Source organism: Leptonotus elevatus, chromosome 4 (assembly GCF_054856555.1).
Source record: "Leptonotus elevatus isolate MCC_2025b chromosome 4, RoL_Lele_1.0, whole genome shotgun sequence".
In the NCBI taxonomy this organism is placed as follows: domain Eukaryota; kingdom Metazoa; phylum Chordata; class Actinopteri; order Syngnathiformes; family Syngnathidae; genus Leptonotus; species Leptonotus elevatus.
The window spans coordinates 15,344,166-15,354,750 of NC_141242.1; the positions used below are offsets into that span (position 1 = coordinate 15,344,166).

General features: G+C 40.6%; 1 protein-coding gene across 2 annotated transcripts in view; it reads right to left on the reverse strand.

Annotated features, from left to right (window-relative positions):
- The window catches only part of znf423 (zinc finger protein 423), a 129,648-nt gene extending 120,513 nt beyond the window's left edge, over positions 1-9,135 (reverse strand). For both annotated transcript variants that reach the window (XM_086073440.1, XM_086073439.1), the window contains exon 1: positions 8,172-9,135. In XM_086073440.1, the coding sequence (XP_085929566.1) occupies positions 8,172-8,211 (40 nt within the window). In that variant the 5' untranslated portion in view covers positions 8,212-9,135. The remainder of the gene's footprint in view (positions 1-8,171) is intronic.
- Positions 9,136-10,585: the final 1,450 nt, after the last annotated feature.

The following is a 10,585-nucleotide window of genomic DNA, read 5'->3' on the forward strand; positions in this document are numbered from 1 at the left end:
GAAATATCAGTTATCAGCCTCCTTGACAACTAATAATTGGTATTGTATGAGCCCTGAAAAAACTCTAGGATAGGGGTTATGATAGGTTCCATCTATCACAAGCATAAATACACATTTATTTTAACGTAACACATTTAAAACATTCACACTAAGAAATAATGTTGACAGAAAATATTGACAAAATTCAGGCATATGCGTGTGTACCTATGAATGTCTGACCAATACTATTTTATTATTATTTATGTTATTTATGAACTGATCCTAATGTGTTTCTAAAAGCAACACGAAAGACTCTGCATTCAGCATTATGTGCTAGCGTGTCAGATAGTCAGCATGATCCCCACCAGGGCCATGAAACTGAAGTTGCTAAATGGAACGCCACCATCCGTTATGTTATTATTTACACCTGCAGCACTCCAAAAAGTGGCTTGTCAAAAATGTGTTGAGAAGAACAAAAAAAAATTAAGACAGGTTTGTTCCACTCAGAGCCTTCAAGTGTACTATAATTTGGTCCTAATTGAGTACAGACCAATGCAAGTCCCATTATATTCAATGCAAAGTGCCGCTGGGTTCCACCAATCACCAATTATATTAGCTTGTTTTGTCCCATTAAAAAATTAAAACTCAAATCCATTCCCCGCTGAGTAGTCAAAGTCAATAGAATTTCAAACAAAGCTTTCAGAAAGCCATTTAATGGTTCGACGAGCCTTTATGCAATGCCAATACAACCTTTTACACAGGAGCAGCTCCATGTTGTTGTGCGTACAATGGCCACGCTTTTGTTGAAGGTATCACGCTATCTCACAAAATGACATTACATAAATGCAGCTGTTAAGTAGAAATACAAATAAATGTTGGCTTTTCTCATTTATTTATTTATGTCTAGCACATTTGTTAAATTTAGTGCCTGTAATGTTTTAAGTCCTACAGTTTTTTATAGTAAGTAGCAATTGGCCACAGGCAATTTTGACAGGAAAAAAAAAATACTGATTACCAGTTAATTGGCTTATTAATAAATAAATAAATATACAATGCATTTTTGTTTTTCTCCGAATGCATTTAAATGTGTGTCACTTTTATGCAGATTTTTGCCTGGTCCCTATTACTCGTGAATGGTGCGTGCCAACTGTAAGCATATTGTTTTGTCTTTTTTTTGCCGTCTTTTTTTTCAACTTTCCTTTCAGTTTAGCAACATTGAAAAGCTTATATAGAAATACATTTAGCATTTTAAATGTGAAAAGTTATTACTCAACCATAATTGTTAGGGCTGAACGATTTTGAAAAATAATCCAATTGTGACCTCCCCCCACACCCAGCTCAATATTGTGATTGTGATTTAATGAGTGTTTTCAAGGTCCTCTTCCAATGACATTTTTAACAAATACAAGCAATAAATAACTTGACAAAATTATTTCAAACAAGTGTGGCATGAACATAAGCCAGTAAATCGTATTACAACTAGTGCTGTCAACGTTAAAGCGTTAACTCATTGTTTAATCATAAAAAATGGTTGCGTTAATCATGTATTAACGAAGATTAATCACACTATAAATTTTGACCGCAGATGATTCTTGGCTTGACAGCGGATGGTTACAGGTTAAAGGTAGCACAGGTTGTGTTTGAGCAATAAACATAACTACATGCAATAAAGTAAACCATTTAATACATATTTGTGTATGACATTCAGAATATTTGTTCATGTCAAAATATTGGGATAATTGTTTTCCCCATTTTAAATTATGCAAGTATTTAACTGATTAGAAAAAGAGGAGGGTGAGTGTGCAGTGGATCAAAACATGTTGAAATCATCCTCATAACATTAAATGTAGAAAAGTGAGGGAGAATGATTTTTTTTCCCAAATAGCAATCTTGTGATTTGAAAATTGCATTTTACTATCGCAAAGTTGATTTGGATTTGATTAGTTGTTCCGCCCTACTTATGGTGATCCTCAAATTCCCGGTGCCAAACTAATCCTACGTGCCCGGCAAAACAAAGTGACCAGTGCAAGGACACTGAGTTTTATAGGAGCAAGTAGGAATATGCGTGCTGTGCCAAAAGTGACATTAAAGCTACAATAATGGTAAAGCCAGCTGTAGCTAGAGAAGTCAAGAGAAAAAAGCAAAAACTAAGCAGTGTGTGCACATGCTGTATTCTAGTGTCTAGAATACACCAACAGTGCGGACAGGCACAAAGGTTAATAAAGTAGAGTGACGCAACAAGCTGAATGTTGACACGCACGTCAGCTGAGTCTCATAACTATCGAAGCCCTAAACTGGATTGCCACTTAATGACATTTCACAACCATAATTAATTTTCCCTTTTTTTGGCAGCTTGGTAATACTAAATTTAATGTCTTGAACACTTAATTGACAATAACTTTAACTCGCGGCAATGAATAATTACTGTCCCAGAGTCTCGTTACATTCAAATAACATACTGAGATTAAATTTCACGCCATCATAATTCATTTTCGAAGTAGGATGGCGAAGAGGAACAGTGATACCTCTACACCTGCGTCCATGAGATAACTGATAACAGCCGTCCAGTAGGATGATTGTGTAAAGGGTCTCGGCAAAGTTCTTAATAATTCAACTAAAAATCTGTTTACATGACGCCCAGTGCGCAGTGCACACATTGCAGGAGAAAATGAGATGGGGTGTAAACAGTGGGAAGATGCTGAAAGGAGGAGATTGAGTGGAAATGATGCCATTAGCCTGCAGGAGCTAGCGTAGCTCGCTGGCTTGCTCTCGCTCTCCTGGTCAATCAAAAGGCTCCTTCGGGCTCGGCTGACTATAAACAACAATCTAAACAAACCCAACCGACGCTCAAGAGTAAGTGCTCCCTGTTTCACCCCCTTCTCCCGTCTCCTGCCGCCCGCCGTCTCCCTGTCATATGTGCTCAACTCCAGTTTAATGTCCTGCAAATGAAGCGGATTTATTAATGTGTAATTAAGTAATAATCATCACTACATAATGCATGAGAGACTCGAGGGGCTGAGAGCTGAGAGCGCGAGGAAAGAAAGAGAGATAGGATAGAGAGGTTTGCCGAACAGACAGAGGAGGAGGTTTTCGCTGCCGCGCCTCACTAAAGACACACATTAAAAAGGGATTAATCCACTGAAATAATATTTTGATAAGACGGAAGCGGCGCTCGCTCTCTCACTCACCACCTCCTCCTCCTCCTCCTCACCCCACCTCTTCTCTTATCCCATCATGCATTTCTACGACCATTTGTCCATGTTCAATTAACAGACTGCAATTAGCAGAGTGCCCTACTGTTAATACGGACTTAATCTGTGTAAAGACGAGACAGAGGTGAAATACATGAGGATAGTAATATAAAGACTTCTCTTCGCTACGGTTGACGTGATCTGTTTCACAGTTAGTCAAAATAATTTCTTAGCGGGACGCATTCATTCATTTTATTGGCACTATTTTACAAAAACAACCTTCAATTCAATGGTTAGCAAGTACAAATTTAAAGTTTGATGGATTATCTACAAAAAAGCAATTTATTAAATTTAGTTTTGTTCTTTGCTTTAGTTCACCACGTTACTTTCAGTTCCAGCAGCGGCACATTTAGGCGGCAATCGATATCATTTAAGGGATATCCTTGATTGGCTATGGCGAAGATTAATCGATTTGCGAAAGGAAAGTGAAATGCTTGATAAAACGATTAATCAACAATCATCTTACCCATTAATTGGTCATTATGACCATCCATACACTCACAAATATGAGGTCAAATCATCAAAATAATCAGCATAATTATTCATGTCCAGTTTTCAGTTATTCGTAGCCAGTAGCAACACAATTTGGCGTGTAAATATACACAGCCGTAAACTAAAAGTAGTAGTAGTGAAGTGATATCGTAAGATCCCAGTATGACCCGGGAGATAGCGATTTCCTCACTTGAAAATGTGATTTCATGGCCTAGCCCAGCACTACATCACCGAGTCAGTGGGAAACTAAAGCAGAAGATGGATGAGGTGGGACTTTTGTGCTTCTCTCATATTGTTTTGGCTTGCCAGTGTCTCCGTAAGGCAGCCGTCGAGTCAGAGTTGGGTGAGCAGGTGAAAGACAGGAGAACATGAAAACACCGATAATCCCTTGGCGATGCTCACCTCGCTCTGGCCTCCAACGCTCCCTCCCGCCTGCCCACTCACCTGCTCTGTGTAAATGTTGCCCACCGCCAAACAGCTCTCTCCCCCCTTTACCCTTCACCCCCTGTGTTCCCCTCCAACTCAATCTCCCCTTACTCCCTCTACATCACCCAATGTCAGGTCTTGTCAAGCTGTCAGTAGGGCAAGGTGTGAAGGGGAGATAGCAAAAGGCATGTACACGCACACACACACACACACAGGTTGCATGACTACACATCGGCTTATGCAAGCGAGCCTACAAGGCCTGCGTCACCTTAGGTGCTCATGCACAGAGTGGTGGTGGTGGTCCTTGGCCTCAGCATTGCTTCGCTCCGCCTCACCTGGCTGCCTGACTGAAGCTAAGCTGGTTATCCCGGCTGCTGTGATCAGACTGCCTTCATGTCACGGCTATGTCTGCGACGCATGCAAACGAGCATGAGAATGCAGATCTCCCAAGCAGAAACACACACACACACTCGCTTGGAGGGCAGCGACAAAAGCCACGGCGGACAAAGTCAGTGGTCCGAAGCAAATGATTTGTGCGCATCAACAACGCTATGTACGACAGCCACATGCTGGTTGTTAAGAAGGAGCAACATGTTTGAATACAAAAGTCCAGACTACAGTATTTACATAACCGTCACAATAGCGTGTACACCTTCTCAATCTTATATCAGCAAGTACTATACAGCTGATATAATAAGCATGTTGTTGTTTTGTACTAATGTGAAGACGGAATAATAGTATTTTAACCGGTGGGTTTAAAATGACTTTGAAGGTGACGGGTCATGTTTTGTTTTTGGAGACGATAAAATTTAACTAGGATGGAATGATTTAGAACATGCTGTCATTATTGAGGAATTTGTAGCATAACAACATTTCACCTACCTAAATGATAGTCTGTCAAAATCCTGAGTCTGGTTGAAATGGCGCTTCCGGCCAAGTACAATGCACCAATATTTTTGACAATTGGACACTGTGCTCAGGAGAAATTTAGTTGTTTGTGTTTGAAAAAAAACTTGCCGCTTTGGGGAACGTTTTTGAATGATATCAACTACAGAAAATCTGGTCAAAATAACACCTTCAAATGAGAGTAAATAAGTATAACTTGATTATCTCTCAACACACTGTACCTCCTCGGACATCGACCTTTCCGTTTTATCTGCTACTCGGGGAATTCCTTTTCCGATTGGCTGACAAGTTTCAGTTTTATATATCCACCAACAATCTTGTATAAGACAAAAGCCAAGACGTCTAACTGACCATGACGTTTCAATTATGACTTGCTCAAAAAACTCCACTTAAATAGTGCAAATGGAACATTATTCGTGAGAAGAGAAGTAGAATAGGTCATCTACAATAAACTGTTTTTTTTATTGTATTTGTTATGGAGATTGTGTTTTTTTTTTAACAAAACTTTTTTTTAATGGTTGCCACTTGCTAGGTAAATATTTTCTGCATGCTTGCATCAACCAACCATACAAATGACTAAATGTAAACAAGAAAATGTCAACATTGTTCTGAACAGTCCAAAATCAATTATTTGCCTAGCTTTAAGAACAACGACCAAAAACTTGAGTTTGACCTGTAGTGATTCTCCCAGACAACAACCAGTGGACAATATGCGCAGCCATACAGTGAACATTTCCAGTAGAAAGGTCAGACCAGACAAAATAACAGACATTGTCTATGTTAAAAGTGCAATCTGACTTAAAAAAATATATATAATAATAATAATAACTCTGCTGTTAGTTACACTTCTGATGTGATATAGGTATTCAATAGTTACGTGCTTGCAATTTTCGAGGTCAAATTGGCATGACAAAGTGTTACTTTTCAAAAAAGGGGATAAAGCGCCACCAGACAACACTGCGGAGTGCCGCTATGTTCGGTGGCAACTCGGTTTTGACTTACAAGTACGCATTTACATGCCGACAGGAAGCTACCATGCCAACTTACGAGTGTGGAAGTGTGGCATACATAGAGTCAATTAAGTGGTGAATGGTGACAGAATAAACATCTGTTTGCTGGTTATTTTCTGTTAGTCAGAATATTGAAATGAATGGTTTAGACCAGTGATGTGGGAGTAAAGTTACCACAAGAGGTACGCAGGATTCCTCTGGTGGAATGCGAAAGAATCAATGAATTAAACACAAATAAAATACATTTAAAACATAAAATACATCAAAGCATATGAAAAATAGATGAAAAGATCAACTAATGCAAAGACAACAAAGGGAGATTAAAAAAATACAGTTACAATTAGTTATATTAGTAGTCATATTTAAATTTTAAATAGAATAATTTGCATTCAGTATTTAATCTGTTTTTAAACATTTAGTTAGGAAACATTTTTATTTCCCCCCCGTGCAATACATTTTAATTTACTTGTTAAATACTTTTCCAACATTATTTTTATTTAAATGCCAATGTTGAAACTCTACATGTGTTTCAATGGCTTACAATAATATTAAACATAACAATTATGGTCGTACTTGGAGATGTAAGTCTTTGGTGTAAAATGTTTGAGAATCACTGGTTTAGACTTTTTAACACCTTAGATCACTGTTCATCAAAAGTTTTTAAAAAAATGTGGAAATGCACATATATTGATTTTATTCAGGCCAACTGCAAGTTAAATGTAATGTAACTGTAGCACTGCACCAATTCAAAACCTTCACCACTTGTTGAGCACATAAAACATTCTATTTGACAAATATAGTGAAACGGTCGCTGGTCCTTTGCATGTAGATGCACGTACAACAATTGCTTTATGTCTTCATATAGGACATAAATAAATATGCTCTAAATACAATGAATTCAACAATAAATGTGCAAATAATTGTGAGCAATTTAGGGAACGTTTTAAAGTGTCCCCCAAACTCCTGTTATTGATCTCATGCTATTTCTAACTACGATTACCGGTAGCTTAATGTTTCTCAAGCAACAACATGACGCTTTTTGTAAATATACAAGTGTCAAATAAATACTGAAACTCGGTTGCCAAGGTTAGTGGGTGACATCAGTGGCTTAAGTTGGGATCTCACACAACAGTTTTCTTTGTACTTTCTAACCTCAGCCACTTAAATCCTGCACAAACAACCCATAATATTGACAATGGCGCCAGCGCTCCTTGTGCAAAATGTGCATATTGACACAAGAACCAGAGATAAAACAAGACAAGAAATCCTCACTTAGATTATACAGCTCTGTCAAACTAGTTTGAATTAAACTAGTTTGAATTAGTGTCAGGTCTAGTAGCTTCCTAGATAGTCCAAGTGGGACAGACTATATGGAGAAGGAAATGGGGGAGGGGGTGTTGACCACATGGTCAGCCCATCCCGTTGCCCATCTGGGTCCCATAAAGGAAACATGGAGGCCAAGGCCACCACATGCCCTCATGCATGATGCCCATTCACCCATGCACCACAATGAATACTGGCTTGCAGTAATTACACAAAGTGGGGGGGTTCTTGGTCTGACTCAACACAACATTTATGTGGAAAAAAACAACTTTATGGAAACATAATCTATCAATGCCATAATAAATCAGTCAGTGCACAACCACAGATGACATCACAAGAACACAGGGAGTGAGATAAAAGTAAAAGAAGCAAAACAATGATGAAGAGTGACATTCTTTAGATCTTAGATGAGCGGCATCAACACTTGTTTAGCACATCTGAGGCACAAAATGCTGCAAAACAACAAAGCCTGACAGCATGTGTCGGGACGAGTTTGATATGTAGGGGTCAAGAAAGGTCCATGGAGCAAAACAAGCGTGGAAAACACACTCCAACAGAGCAGATTAGAGGATGGAGGTTCAATTAGATGTCAGGGGAGCCATACAGAAGTGCACCATCTTCAATTGATAAACTCATTTTAAAACCATTGGGGGTGATCAATGCACTTTTTTTCTATCCTGTGGCCTAATTTTCACCCTAAATGTCAAGTGGCAAGCGAAAGCTCACTGATGGTTCTGGCCGCACTGGCTTACAAACACAAAGTACAAGACATGTTTTCTCTTACCTTTAACCGAGCGCGGTTTGGCCTGTTTCCGTCTGGACATCTCTGCCGCGGGTTGATTTCGACCGCTGTTGCTGTTTGTTTTTGCTCCGTTCCGTGTTTTCACCTCACCATGCAGGCGGGCACAGCCGAGGTTCAACCGCCCTCCTCTTCTTGCACTCGGCAGCGGCTTCTTCGCCTGTTGCAATGCGGCACCTTCGGTCGCTCCAGTCGGCGTCGGGGGGAAGAAAAAAAAAAACACAGACAACCGCGTGGGTCCGGCAACGCCGAACCTGAAACGCGTGGAGTCGGGAATACCGAGCGTAATGGGCGTACGCAGAGGGAAGGCAACCTGTAGAATAAACAACTTCTGCTTAAACGCGACACTCGGAAATACCGACAAAGTGAGTCCGGAAATGTCCGTTTGCGCGAAACGTTCTTGTCCAGCTGGATGAGAGGCGACGAGCGCAGAGTGTGTTGGCGTTTGTAGGTGAATGGAATATGCCCCGTGACAAAGTAACTACCACGGTCTGTTATTAGTTGAGTTCGTCTTTGCCCTCCGGGAAAGCGTCGCGCAGGCTTCGTCCCTTTCCTAGTAGTGCTCGGGTGGTACGGACATGGCGCATCTCCACCCCCCTCGCATGAGGAATTTGACTACGAACGTGTTATTATTTCCCAAAGCCCTGTGCCCTGTGGTGTTAATAAGAGCCAGATATTCGCTAGCCTCTGTCTCCCTGCTTTTTCTTTGTCCTGACTCTGGCTACCAGTCTCCCTCCTCCTCCTCTGCCTGCCTCTGCTGGCGGGGCTGCGGCGCAGACACACATAATAAAGCCAAGGCAGGCAGTGCTTGGCTGGAAATGTAGCCGCGTCCCAGCAGGGGGATGTGAGAGAAGGGTCCCGGCGGGGGAGCGCTCTGATCCCGCAGGGAGCAGCTCGGCACAGCCCGGGTTGGCTGAGGCAGAGAGGCAGGCAGGGCTTGACGGGGAGAGGGAGCGAGAGAGAGGCCGAGAGAGAAGTGGCGAGCGCGGGGGGAGTGTTGGGCAACAGCGCCAACCCGCGGCCGACTCGTGCCACTGCATGGGCTGAGAGACGAGACAGAGGGAAAATGTGGAGTTGGATTATGTGGGATATGGAGAGAATGAATTATACAGGTTTGCCAACCTAAGCACATAAACTGCTTTAAAAAGACGCACGTGCACCGTCGATTTACCCACTCAAGAGCCTGTTTAGTTGAAGTCAGTTGATTTACTCGCAGGAAGCAATGACCCATAATGACAACAAGTGGTTGCACAGGTTAATTTTATTTAATTTTTTTACAGAATTGTAAAATCTGCTGTAACTATTTAGATTGTACTTTACTTAAGGTTAAAATTATTCATCCACTTTATGAAATCAAATAGGGATTTTCGATGCTTTAAAAAAAAACTGATACCAGTATGAATTTTCAACTCTTTACCAAGTAGGCTTCTGGTAGCAGTAGTAGACTACTTCTGATCGGGTCCTCCTCCACCCAAAAAGACTGACGAATCTCAATATAGAAATTTTCCTTAAAATTGCATGAAATTAATGGCAATTTTCTATTTCTCAAATTGCTAGTTTTTGATCATAGTGGCGGTATCTTGAAATAAGGCCTGGCCTCATTGTTACTCGCCAATCCCTAAAATCAAATAACGTGGGTTCAATTCCCAGTTTGTGACAGCCACCACTGGTTCCAACCGTGAGTAAAAATGCGTGGGTTGTGTTTACTACTAGGTGTTTACTACCGCAACTTCAGTTTCAATTAGTATGTGCACACACACACACACACACACACATGAAATACACAACACCAACATTAACGCTCGTGTTATGTTGCAGGTCAAATTTATCCACACATTCATAGTTGACCTTCCTTTTCTTTGTAAGAAAACATTCAAAAATAGAATTTGATTTTTTTTTCTTTACTAAAATAGAATGAGTCACATTGACCCATGATCACTGTTGCTAAGAAACAAACAACAGGCAGAGGGAGAAAAGCCTGGTAAAGCTTTTTGTGCATGGCAGATTGCCCAGACCTTTTCAGCTCAAGACCAAAATTAGAACATTGTTTCCTCACAGACGTGCACCCAAACATACCATCCACGCTTCCATTCATTTTCAGCACCGCTTATCCTAGTCACCGATGAGCCGGAGCCTATCCCAGCTGACTTTGGACAAGCGGTGGTGTACACCCTGGACTGGTCGCCAGCCAATTGATGCTCATGTCATGTTCTTCAAAGTCACAAGATTACATACTGTAAGGTTCTTATGCCTTTTAACAATTTGGGAAAACTCAGATGATGATGTCATGTCTTTGAAAGCTTCTGATAGGATAATTAACATTTATTTACATTTATAACATGGGAAAGTAAAAATAACTTAGCTAAGATATCGACAAGAGAATTGTGGACTTACAAGTC